General features: G+C 41.4%; 1 protein-coding gene across 2 annotated transcripts in view; it reads left to right on the top strand.

The window, feature by feature from the left end:
* The window catches only part of LDLRAD4 (low density lipoprotein receptor class A domain containing 4), a 230,323-nt gene that overhangs the window by 44,793 nt on the left and 172,023 nt on the right, over positions 1-13,507 (top strand). For both annotated transcript variants that reach the window (XM_042868683.1, XM_042868684.1), the window contains exon 2: positions 11,017-11,476. In XM_042868683.1, the coding sequence (XP_042724617.1) occupies positions 11,437-11,476 (40 nt within the window). In that variant the 5' untranslated portion in view covers positions 11,017-11,436. The remainder of the gene's footprint in view (positions 1-11,016; positions 11,477-13,507) is intronic.

Raw genomic sequence — 13,507 nt, 5'->3', positions numbered from 1 at the left:
TGCCCAACTGCCTTCATGTGTTTCAATTAGAACTTGGCATTGTCAGTTCAGATTTGTTTAAAGTGCAGTTTGGTGGTTTATATTATGCAGCTGAGTAATGGAAGGCAAAGCATATGTGTGCAAAAAAGACATCTAGTTGGAAGCTGGAGTTGAACTGCATTCAGTTTTTGTTAGTGCCGCTTTTAAGTTTGTGCTATTTTAATAGTTTCCCAAAGTGATAGTGTTACAGAAAGAAAAATACCCTCTGAGCTGGCATTTTTGATGTTTGCTTATGCCCACAAGGTAAATTTAGTTTGCTTATTTGTTAAAAATCCGCATAGTTCTGTCTGCAAATACATATTGGATGTTTTTCCTTGCCTGTTCTGTGTGTTTTTAATAAATAATAAAAAGGCCCAGGGCTTTTTTGGGGCTTCTGTATGCAAAATAAGTCTGGAGCTTCAGTCTTCCCACAAAGTCTGAATTGTAAAATGGTTCTGTTTTGATGCATAACGTGATTTAACAGGAGGAAAACCTTCAACATTTTGTTGGTTATTAAGTTCTAAAATTGTGAAGATGTACATGCTTGAAAATGACCTATCACAAGTTCAAGAACGTGTAATGAATTGATGTACTGGGGTTGGTTGGTTTGTTTGTTTTTATTTTTACTGGGGAACAGATTTTATATGCTATTTCAGTTAGGTTTTCTTGCATGTTATTTAAAAATGAAGAAAAACACTAACAAAGCCAAAAGCACGAATGGTGAGCCAGAAGGGGTGAGACAAGTCAGAAAAGTGCCTAGGTAAATCAGGACTAGGCGTCCTCGTTTATGCATGCAGGCTGGTGACTTCCTCCTTCAAAAAAAAAAGGGCTCTGAAGAGAATGAGCAATTCTTGCATTTTGTGATAGGGAGATCATTGTGTGCAGGTCAGCTGGGTATTGTCCCTTGTGCTTTCAGTGACCACAGCATGGCATTTCTGTTGGTCCCATTGTAGGAGAAGAGAGATTGGTCCCATTGTAAGAGAGAGCTGGATGGTGATTTCTGGGGTGTGGGGTGTATAGAATCATGGAATCATTAAGGTTGGAAGAGACCACTAAAGTTATCTGGTCCCACTATCAATCAGTCCATCACTACCATGCCCACTTACCTGTATGCCTCAGTGCCACGTCTGCATGTTTCTTGAACACCTCCAGGTACAGTCACGTTCCTCCTGCGATGGATACGTAACCTCAGGCTGGAGATGGGAAAATTTGGTCAGTGCTGCCTGTGGACGGGTTCACCTTTGTTTGTGGGTTCTGAGGCCACCATCCTGCCTCAGAAAGGTTTTCTTGCATGTGAAGGTTTCCTTAGATCAGCATGGGGAGAAATTACTGCATACCTGTACAGAAGGTGATCACCATATGCTGGATCAGTGTACAACCCGACCCCAAGAATTCTGCATTTAAAAATAATGCAAAGTACAGATATTTAATTTGATAATAATTAACTTTTAACGGTGTACCAAAGCACTTGGTGCATTCTGACGTGCTTTAAAATCAAGATCTCAGTTTGTTTCTTAGAAATTTAGTGGCTAACCCAGTTTCTGCTCTTGATGCATGACTGACTGGGTAGCATATGATGAACTGTGTTATATAAGATGCTCACATTGTTGATCCAAAATTCTAGATATTTAACTCTTCTGGGATCCTAGTGTTTCTTGTTTTATTTTTGTCCTCTTTTCTCTTTTTAGTATTGAAAGTGTTGATATGCAGCCCTTTTCTGCCAATGCTGTTAGCAGAAGGAACATATATATACCCATCTGCCTGCTCCTTGGGCATAAGACTGGGTTGCACTGTCAAGAGCTCTAACTACGTGGTATAGATTAATACAGGTGGGATTTTTTGTTTTCCCTTCTGTCTCCTCTTAAATAGGTTTGTGTCTTGCTGTGGGATATAGTGGAATAAGAATAATCAACGTCACTGGTTCCAGCTGCCTCCTTATCAGACAGCTGCCTTTTATTTGGATGAGCTTTTTCTCATGAATGTTTTGAGGGCAGGACAATCTCTCTCCTTCGTTGCATTTTTCCATTCTGAACATCTGGTTCTTTATTGTGCTTTATTAATAAACCCACCCTGTTTTCTCAGCTATGGGGCTGCAATGCAGAAGACAGATGTCTCTATCAGAAAGCATTACAGTGATACTGGAAGCTGAATTATTAAAGGCAAAAAGTCAGGATTTCATTACGTTTTCCACTTGTTTAAAAAGAAGAAAAAATATAAGTATTTGATACGATGAAATTGGTGTTGAGTTAGCACCTGGGAAATACAAAGCTGTAACTCCATAGCAAAGGTAGATCATTGCTTTCTTCTGATATGAGATTGTAGAGAGTTTCTGTTCGTAACTGAATTTAATAACACTTTGTAATTATCTATAAATTACATTGCTGCTGGCCCTTCCTGAAGGAGGCTGTGTGTTAATGGGCAGAGGGTTAGGGTGGGAGAAGACTGACAAGTTGGCTTGGAAGACCACTCACGTAATCTTAGGTGTATTTAGAAATAATGCTCGTGTTCTGGCTCTTAAGTGGACGTGGAACAGAAAAAAAGACCAGAGAGGTCAGAGTTCCTGAAAAGGTGGACAATGCAGAAATAGAACATGTGAGTGGGTTGCGCACATGTGAGAAATAAACAGCCTCATTTTCCTTAATGCAAATATCAGTTTTTAAGCTGTTTTTTTGAAAAACTTCAATGCGTTTTGTTTTCAGTTAATTAGTTAATGTGCTGTCAGTGTTGGATTGCTAAAACACTTCTGTGCAGGTTGGATGCAATTGAAGCACTCTAACACAGTGTATCAGCGTAGCACGAATGATTGTGAAGTATGACAAGAGTATATCAAAATACATTTGTTTCTAAAAAGTATAGATAAAAATGGTTGGATGCTTCCTAAATTGTAGCCAAAGTGAGAGAGTCAAGATGTTGTTTGCTTCCTTACATTAATACTAAACAAGAATTTCTTGGCTAGGGGGATTTCTCAGATTTAGCTGGTAACAGTAGTTCCCGTTTCTTTGTGCTGTTTGCTTATGTAAAAGCTTTCCATCAGGGACAAGAAAAAATAACCTCTTTGCTTTTGTATGTTAAGTAATGAGGGATTCGAGAGACTGAACTGTGGTGTTCTCCGGAAAATGAGATTTAAGTGATCACCAGTGGATACTGCTTCCAACTGTGTCCTCCGCTTGCATCTTGTAGTATTTGTATGAGTTGTTTTCCAACAGATTTTTTTAAAGAAGAACAATCTTAAAGGAGACTGTCTTGTTACTATTGCTGGGAAATAAAATAATACTGGCTTACTACTTGATAAAAGGAGTTTATTTGGGGCAGTTTTACCACACTAATAGGATTGTAATGAGTTTGCAGAATGATAGATTCACTCAAGTGCAAAATTAAATTAATCAAAATGTTGCCTTAGTTTTTTCTCTCTGATCTATTTTGCTAAGAGCACTCCTGGTACCTAAGCATTTCATTGTTCCTTAACCCACAGGTAGAAGCAGCATCCACTTTAATGGTGGGATCAGAAGCCTAGAGAGATCGTAACACATTCAAAAAAAAAAAAAAAAAAACACAGGCAAATCTCCCAAGTCCAAGAAAAATAAGAGATGCTAAATCATTATTTTCTTCCTTTTCTCATCTCCATGCTGAAAGTTGCAGTTGCTGGAACTAAGAGCTATTGAGGGAACTACTTAAGCCCGATTGACTGTGGAGTTTATAAGCAAATATATTTGAATGCTTGAGGTTGTTGCACTGAGTTGAGAGCTCAGTTGTAATATAATGGTAACTTTGCAATTTCATCTTGCTGTTGTTGCTAGATACTGGGCAAAGTTGAGATGTGGGCTTCAGAAGGGGAGGCAGATGTTGGAATCTCTATTGCTTCATGCAGCTCACTGTAGCTTTGTGTGAAAATCAAGACTGGTAGAATAGGGAACAGCAGGCTCCAGGATTTTTCAGTCATCTAAAATACGGTGTAGTTCTGTGGGAGAAATTTTAGATATTTCTTACAACAAGAGTCCTTCCTGAATACAAATGTACTGCTTCGGTGGTGGTGGTGGTGGTTTTTATGGCACTGGTGTATGATCTGCATAGGCAGTTGGAACTGGCCGCTGCCCTTTTGCACCCAGCTCTGCTGCAGGGCTGATATCCCCTGTCCTGCCTGGGGAGCCGCTGTGCCCAGTGCCTGTCCCCAGTTTCTTTTAACTGAGGTGAGCTTGTCTGTAGGGCACTCTGCTTCCATTTCTTTTTGCATTTGGGCCACTGAGGCTGTAAGTAAACCAGATGAATTCTTGTGGCGTGGTTTCATCTGCAGGATGCTAGAAATGGCTTCATGTAGTGATGTGTGTGACGTGGCAGCAGGCCTTGCTCCTGTGTTCCTTCTGCTCCTGAGCAGCTGCTGCTCACAACAGATGGATTTGGATAGCACTGGCTGAAACAGCCCTCCTGAAAGTTACAGAATTCTTGTCGGTGCTTCTTCAGTGAGGTGGCAGTCTATGTGAATTAAATTGTGAAGCTCATGTTTCGTTTTCAGGTTCCCATGGGTAGCTCTTCCCATAGTCTCAGTCATGTTTTCAGGGAGGGCTGTATATATGTCTTTGTCAGTGTCTGTATGCTGCCTGACATTTTCACGTGGGAGATGCTGTCTTCAGTATTTCCTTTCCAGAACAATCAGAGTACAGATGTTTCTGCCTTGAAAAACTTAAGTGCAGCTTGGCCTAGATTCCCCAGTCTGCTTTTTATGAGCAAAACTGGTACATGTATGTGAATCTCTGCACGTGTATATGTATATTAGAATTCTTGGCTGCGGTGTTCAGTGGGAGGGATTTGGTGTGCCCCTGTTCCCTGGAGGGCGTAGTTCCTCACCGGAGGTGCTGCTGGTGGAGATGAAGGTGCCCCAGTTGGCGCTGGTTATCTGGTGTGGGTTGGCGCTGGTTGTTTGCCATAGGCCGGGAGCACTGCCTGCTTGCTGCTGTTATATGAGGTTTGCCACTGGAGATAACAAGTGTGCCCCTTCTATTATACTTAAAATCCTCTGTAAAGACACTGGGAAGCTTGGGCTGGCTAAAAGCTGGGAAATGGCTGTTGCATACTCTGAAAGCAGAGCTTGTAAACATCACGTGTTGCTTGTGGCTGTGGCGGGGATGCAGGGCCAGGACGCACCCCCATTGCTTTTGTTGAGGTGAAAAGAAGCCAGAAAAGAGCAGCAAAGAGTGACTGTGGGAGGGGAGGAGGTGAGGACCATTTATTGACTGTCTCTATCATCTTGTGCTCAGCTCTGTGTTGACAACTAACACAGAGTTCTGTTTGGAACTAACTCTGTTCCTAACAGAGCATTGGCAATAGCAACGTGATATTCTCCTCAGATGCTTCCTCTGCTCATGTGTCCCATGTGGCAGAGCAGCATTCAGCCAGTGACATCCTTACCCTGGGAGCTCAGGCCTGGTAGCTGTGACTCACAACTTGTTTTTTGGGTGGTGCCCAGGGATACTAAATGCTCTTTGGGGTATAGTTAGTTATCAGATGCTCCAAAGCCTTGAGGTTTGCATCATCCCCTGGGTTTCTGGTGATGACTGGTTTCTGACACAAGTAAAAAACTTGGGCTCTTTTCTCCAATCTGCTTAGTGTAACGTAGCTTTCACCAGTCTTCTGCAAATTCAAAACTGATGCTGTGATATTTTGGAAGAAGATTAATTGAGATTGGATTCTGCTCCTCCTACATTGTTGTTATTTTGGCAAATAAAATTCAGAGCTTAGGTTTCTCTCTTATTGGTTAGGTTCACAGAGCAGATGATTAATGATTTCTTTTGACATCTTCTGGTCATTATAGTTTTATTAAGGTCCAAAAATAAACAATTTGCCCTGCATAACACAACTCGTACAATTTCTCGCAATAATTATTTCATCCAAGCCCAATAGCTTGTCATGGAGATTTGAGTGAACTTTTCCATTGGGGTTTTACTGCATTCTGTCAGTGGAACTATAGGGAAATATATGGCTCTTTACTTTCTTCAGAGAGATAGAATATAGAGGACTCACATTAATTATTTCAGTTAACAAGATTAATGGAAAGAAATGTGGCGTGCTCCTTTGTGTTATCAGTTATTTATAGGATTTGGCCAAGTGAAATATTCCTTGCTGTCTGATTACCAGAGGATATTTGCTTTGGCAGGAAGCTACTAAACAGGCCCATTTTATATCGGTGTTTCATTCGAAAGAGAAATGAACAGAAGCAGGAGGGTGGAGGAGGAGAAATGCTGTTACTGAAACGGTTTATTCTTATTCTTTAAAACTGGACTTCGCCTGTGGTGTTTTTTGCAGTGTGTGTTGACATTGGCACTGGGGGATATGTCTTGCTTTCTGGATCACTTTGTAACAAGGCTAGAAAAAAAAAAAGATGCTTCATTTTGGCAATCTGCCCTCTTCTTGAGTCCCGTTTCCTTCTCCAACTGATGTAGGGGGACCACAGCTTGCTTAGATGGTCCTCATGTTTGCTGCAAGTCAGAGGGTTCTATAACAAGAAGAAAGGAAGGAAGAAAGCTTGGATGCTATTCTTGAGCAAGCTGAAGCATATCTGAAAGTATCTACAAGAATAGGAATATATATGATGTAGCTTAACATACAGACTAATTGTGTCAGCCACAGAAATTCACCAAAAAAGTGAAATACAGCAGCTGCTTGAAATGTCACAACTAAGCTGTACAAACAGTGAAGATAGAAAACGAATGATGTATATATGTGAGTGAGAAAGATGTGATTAGGTAAATGCATTTTAAACATCTGGTTTTTGGTCTGATTTCTGTATGTTCTGTGAATGTCACCTTGAGCTTTCTGAGTGGTCTTTGAGTTATGAAGCACAGTAGTTCCCAAAACCCATAGTTCACTTAGCACTGGTGAAGTGTTATCTTAAAGAGGACAAATGATAGATGGAAGTAAATGAAGATCATACTGTGAAATACAGATCTTACCATCTAAGAAGAATTAGGTATAACTGATAAATATTAATATCTGGTTTAGAAGTCTCTGTAAGAAGAAAACCCAAAGCCTGGAAAACTCTGGCAGACTCCAGTTGGGGATGGAGAGGTAAGCTCTGCGTATGCACACATGCTTTATTTTCAATTGCTGTAGCAAACCACAGAAGATTTTTTTACAAGCACTGTTTTATAAATACAAAGTGTCGGACTTTTAAAAAAATAAATTTTTAAAATTATTTTATTTTTTTATATTTTTTAGCCAGAAGCTTCTTAGATTTATATCCAGGTTGACGCTGCCTCAAAACATAGGAAGTACTGGCCTTTCTGGGAAGGGCTTTGAAGCACACAGATAGTTCAGCACTGGCAGCCCTCCCTTCAGGCGGATTGCTGGTTCCTGGGTGCGGAGGCTTGTTGCATTCCCCTGTTGCTCCTGCCCTCCTGCAGCCACTGTTCAGCAGTGTTCTGCTGGGGGTTTTGGTACCACTGCCCTTTCACACTTCCTTAACCCAAAAGCTAAAAGCTCAAGCCGTGAGTCCTCCCTTGCTGAGGTTAAATGAAGCTGTAGCCCACAAGCTGGTCAGTAACTTTTTCAAAAAGATATGTGGGTTTGTTCCATAGACAGGCCTTTCAGGAGTGATCAGGGACTGTCCTTTGGAATGTCTTGTGCCACGGATGGGTGCGCAGGTGCAGGCAATGCTCCTTGTCGCTGTGCCCCTTCAGACGGCGCATCCGTTGAGTTCTTGCTGTATGTGTGGGAACCAACAGCATGTGGCAAAGAAGCAGGCTGTGTGTAGCGAGAGGAAATGGGGACAAAAAAAACCCCAAGCAAACCATGCTGCAGCATTTACATTTTGGTCAGCGTTTTTGAGTTGTTAAAGATGTTTAAGAGATACCAATCTTGGAAAAATTAGTGTTTTGCTACTTTCTGTGCAAGCTCCTCCAGGCTTGCTCCTGACTAATGATTGCACAACACTTCATAAAATGTAGATATTATTGCAGGATTTAATTACGCTCCCTGGCTGCCGCTTCTCTCTCAGATTATTTTTTAAAGTGGCCCTTTAATATATAATCATTAGCTATTTAGAAAAGAGCAATAACAGGCTGGCTGGCTAAATATACCATGAGAACCTATAACTCACATAATGTGTCAAATAGTCCAAATATTTTGTTTGCAATTTGTGTGAGGTTTAAGTGATGGTGTCTTTCCCAAGCTCAAATCTGAGAAAAGTGGAAAGGAGAAAAAAACGACGACAACAACAACAAAAAGGGTTTGATTTTTTTCTTTAGTCATGTAAGCACTTAGCTGAAAATCTCTATGGCACAGCCATAAAATATCATGTTATCCTGGTTTGCTTCAGAGACTCTTCTAACACTGCAATGGATGAATGAAAGCAGAAATAGGAACAGAGTTCCTGTTGCAAAGGAGGTAACAGATGGAGCAAAGTATCTAGGCCTTTCTATTTAAGATTTTCTCTTTACCAATACAATGGGACATGTTCCCACTGTGTTCTCCACAGGTTGTGAAAACTTTAATGGGCAACTGAAGATCACACACTGTTGTAGTTCTGTCAGCACTGCTTAGTTTGCTGCCCATGTCCTGCCAGCTGCTTCCCAGCTCAGTGCCAAAGGAGAAGAGTGCTTCTTGCAGCAGAAGATGCTCACTTAGAGTAATCGTGAGGACTCTTCCTGCACTTGAGGCCTTAACAGAGGTCTTAAGCCTGATGCATGAGTGCAGTACCTTTTGAAGTTCGAGCTCCAGGTGAACTCTGCAAGTATTTCAGTGTCCAGTATAGTTGTTGAAATCCCATTATTTCGCTGGGAACAAGCAGCTGTTGCTGAATGTGCCAGCACTGTAGAGTTTCTGCAGCACCACTGTGTTCTTAACAAGCTTAGTAGGGATGCTGAAAATAATTTTTCTTCCACTAAAGTTAATTTTCAGAAAAGTAATTGTGTTTTATTCTCTAAACAATTGGAAGTGTGTTATATCTAGTATGAAGATGTAGCTATTTAGTAACATGAGAGATTTTCCCTGGTTGCTAAGGTATTGGTGCGAATCTCTTGAGAATCGTTAGGATGAGGAAAAACATCAAAATGCTGAAAATGGAATGCATCAAAATTGTGGATTTATAAACCAAAACCATGAGCTAGAAGGCTGAAAATGAATGCAAATATGGACCCATTCTTGTAAATATAGAAGAAACTCAGACCTCTAGAGAAAAAGCTTGGGAGATGAGTGCAGCATCTATCTGTAGTCATTATGGAATAGTTAGCATGCTGTGAGGAGCCAAGAGGAATTTGTGCTATGGTGTATGTATATTTTACTTGTTCAGTGGTATGTACTTTAAATTAAAATGACCTCATATGAAAAGGCTATTAGTTGCACAGAGCACTTTAAAGATCTGAGGTTGACGAATAGTATCTTGTTAAACATGAATCTAAGGTTTTAATTCAATTTTTTTGGGATATAAACTATTACATGTAAAGGCTTTGTTTTCAGTTTTTCTTTCACTTTTGTGTTCTCTTCTGTTAAGTTGGGCTGTTTGGGTAAGAAGTGGGGAAAATGTCTTGAATGTGATCTATAGCCTTATATGAGTTGAAAGTCCTGCGTTCAAAAATTTGTGTTTTTCAGAAATACTGACTTCCAAGAATTGAGAAAGCAGTAGCAATATCATTAGGATAGAAAATTCATCATAGCATCTCATTTTTGTTCAGTGTATTCCAGAGAGTCAGCGCTCATCACGTGTCACGCTCAATGGCAGTAATACACCTGAGAGCAGATTCTTGTTTGTCCATCACAAAAAGCCCTAGTAAAGACATTGAGGCCCAGCCAGCTTTGCATGCAGTGGTGTGTGCAGAGCGGGAGGTGCTGCAAGCGGTGTGAGAATCCTCTTTGCATTTTGAGGGTCGTGCAGCCTTATGCTTCAGGCTGTTGGCTGGTCACTAGGTGCTACAGGTAAAGATAGACACCAAAGTGGGGTCGAGAAGCAGGCATGGATTGCACACATCTACATTTGCACTGTTTGCTGGAGCATGCAGTGCTGGGACTGGTGGTGGTCCTGGTGCCTGCTGCTGTGGGCTGCCCCGGTAGGTGGACGTCATCCTGATCCAGTACTGCAAGTGCTGACTAGACTCATTAGTTAAAATCCATTAGTAGATTATAAGATCATCACTGACGTAGCTTTGACTTGCCTGTGCTGCTGAATGAGGGGAGCCAAGCACTGCAGAGGAGGAGGATGGCTGAGGAGCGAGTGGATTCTTCTCCCCAGTCCTCTTTTTTTTCTGTGAGCAAAACCATTCCTTTTTTTTCTTAACCTTCTCCCTACATTTGTACTTGTCTGCTGTTGTCCTTCACCCTATTAATGTATCCTAGTTTTCAGAAAACTAAGTATGCTCTAGTTTTCAGGGAGTTGCAAACAGCCGTGCTTTTGTGGAGAAGTAGTATCATGAACAGCTTTCCCACCTTTCCCTTGTACAGCCTATGGGTATTTTTAACATTACCGAATGTTGGAAGATGTCTGAGTTGTGTCATCTGTGTTACAGTTGAGATTTTAAACAGATAATCAATGGCACAGACGTAGAAAGATTTTTAACCTTGGAAGACAGAATGGTGTGTAGAGCGTTGGCATCCAGTGCTTCGTTTTCCTGCTCCAAAAGCAGCTATATGAAATGCTAATAATCTCACTCTGGTTTTTGAATAGACTAGACTTTGAGAGCCTTGAGTATTTTTCCTTTTCCCTTTCAACTGCAATTTTGTTATTGTATTGCTGCCCCCATCTCTGCTAAATATGGCTTTTGAAATGTAAATCATATCATGTTCTCAGAGATGCATATGACACCCTCAGCACTGTTCCTCTTTGCACTTCAAAGAGCTGTGTGGTCACACTTTACATCTCAGCAAAATCGTAATATTTGCCTTCTGAAGATCTCCTTTAATGTGTACAATCAATCCCTGATAATGTGTTTTGGGTTTTTGTTCCCTGGAGTCTCTTAATTTTAATGTTGCTACAGGTCATCGGGAAACATAATCTCTTCTTTTTTAATTTCTCAGTGAGCGTGCCTGAGGGGGGACAGCACGAGAGAGGAGAGACAATTGAACACCACCATTGGCTGGGACCTGAAAAAATGGTGCTGGAGGAACAGAGGATTAGAACTTAGATGTAAAAGGAAAATCGAGTCTTGGCAGATGATTTTCTTCATTTCCACATCCACCATGGCCCACATCCTCTGGCTGGCCGGTTGATGGGACTGTCCAACGCTTGCTGCTTGGGTTCGGTGCAGATAGCCCCAGTGCCTACAGAGTGAAAGACCCAGGATCAGGTGGCAATTGGATGGTGCCAAATGCAGGAATAGAAAGAGAAATGGACTCTGACGAGCGAAGATGGAAGTGACTTGACAGCTCCAAGCTCAGCAGTTGTCTCCAATAAGGACAGGTTAAAGTTGGAATCACAAGCTTCGCTGGGAGAGCAGTATGCAGGAAGCTGGTTTTCAGGCCACAAATGCTTTCACAGGTAAGGATTTCTCTTGTAATTAAGCTAGTACTTTTGAGGAAATTTTCTGGAGTTTTGAAAAGAAGTTGAATATTATATTGAATATGAATATTGAATACAGCTGAGGGTTTGGGACTATGTGGGTTTTAAGGTCCCTTTCAACCCAAGCCATTCTGTGATACTGTGCTAAGTTGTGCTTGAACTCCCTCCCCTCATGGCTCAGCTGAGCAGCAAAACCGAAATATTTAAACAATAACTGTTTCAACCTTCTCTAGTACACTTCTGTGTAGATGTATTGGAAATAATGTATTAAGAAAGGATACAAAGGTGGTGGGTCTCCCTGAGAGAAGCTCCCTCTAGTGTAAACTGCCCTGGAACGCACTGCATGTCTTCTGCCTGAAACTGATTTATAATCTGGGAGATGGGAGAAAGCAGGATCTTCTGATAACCCCCTTCCTGCTTTCCCCCCTCCCCCCCATCATCTGGCCAGCTGAGACTCTGTGAGAAATGGATAGAAAATTGTCTGGTTCTCTTGCTTTAGTGGGCCTAGAGAATGGGTTAATACCAAAATGAAAATAAGTGATGTGTGAGACATATATTTCTCCATATAAAAAATTCTGCTTTCAAACGTTTGCTGGATTATGGCTTGTGTGTGTAGGAATATCATTTTCTGTCTCTGAGTTCCGTGCTGTTTGAGTGTTTCACTGCTGCTGGGAGATGTGAAGTAAGGAACCATCTCAGGGCTCTCCTGCCTCTGCTGGACACACAGCATGCTCCCACAGCTCCCAGGTGTGATGCTTGGGCATTTTCTGCTTCTTTCTCCTTGCTACTCTGCCAGCCCTCCTCCACCTCATCTTCCTCTTCCTGCTATTTGCTCTCTGCAGAAAGCTTTGCCGTTTAGTATCTGTTCCCTCTTCCTGCCATGCCTTCTGCTGTAGCTTGTCTCTCTCTGAAAACTCTATTACACTTAACACCATTGTAATGTTATATTGTTTTCTTTACAACTTTCAACTCTTCTGCCACAGCATCTACTGTCCCTTAGTGCCTAGAAGGTCAGGTTCTTGGCTTAGATCAAACTGCTAAGGCAGCAGAATGTCAGATTGTTGCTAACCTCATTGCTGCTGCTGGGTAGAAGGGAATGGCAAATAATGAAACTGGTGTCCTTGGAGATCTGGGACAGCAGTCAGGTTGTGGTGACAACCCAGCAAATTCCTACCTGTTCTGGGAACTTTGAGAGCCTGAGCATTGTGCTCTCTCATAAGGAATTGTTGTGTTCCTTGGAGCTGCTCTCAGGTAAAGAAATTAAACATTTTGAAATCTTGTTAACTAAATGTGTATTAATTCTTTAGTGCAGTTAAGTTGCACCATGGATTCAGGAGAATTCTAGAAGAAATGAGCAGGAGACCTGTAAAGCAAACAGGTGGAGTTACCATTGCTTTTATATGAGAAGAAGGCAGAGACTTCCATTTCTTCTAGCTTGAATTGAATTTGCTTTTTGGTGGTCCTTCATGTTCTTTGTTAGATTTCTATAGCACATCTTGCAGTTTAAAGTGGGTAGGTGTGTATTTCTTAGACAAATTCATGGGAGCATGTTACGCTAATGTAAACGCTGAGGTAACAGTGTAGTGCTAGGTGCATGTAGTTCCTGCTCTTATCCTTGCTGTGCTGCTCCTATTATTGGTATGCTGAGTTAACTGTAGAAGTAAACAGTAGTGGCTAGTGGCAAAGGGGGCATGACCACATGTGGAAGTGAGCTAATTTGTACCAAAAAAGCTGTCGTCCAAAAGCGGTGCAGTGTCAACACTGAATCTAGCTATGCCAAGTGGTTGTACCTGTTGGAACAACTAGGGTAATCATTTTCAATTTACAGTGGAATGTAGTGCTGCTAAAAGAAGCTGTGGAGGACAAGACCTGTGTGTTGTAGCCACCTTTAGAGTGTTTGAAAACACTCATTTCTACCTTTCCTAATATGCTGTGACCTAGGAAGGCTTACTGGTAAGGTTAGAAGTTACTTTCATCCTGTCTGTAGTGTTCAGTGTACCGGTACAGATG

Source organism: Lagopus leucura, unplaced genomic scaffold, assembly GCF_019238085.1.
Source record: "Lagopus leucura isolate 7727_CA_CO unplaced genomic scaffold, USGS_WTPT01 Super-Scaffold_100002, whole genome shotgun sequence".
Classification (NCBI taxonomy): domain Eukaryota; kingdom Metazoa; phylum Chordata; class Aves; order Galliformes; family Phasianidae; genus Lagopus; species Lagopus leucura.
The sequence above is the reverse complement of the archived record's forward strand: the minus strand, read 5'-3'. Positions and strand labels throughout refer to the sequence as shown.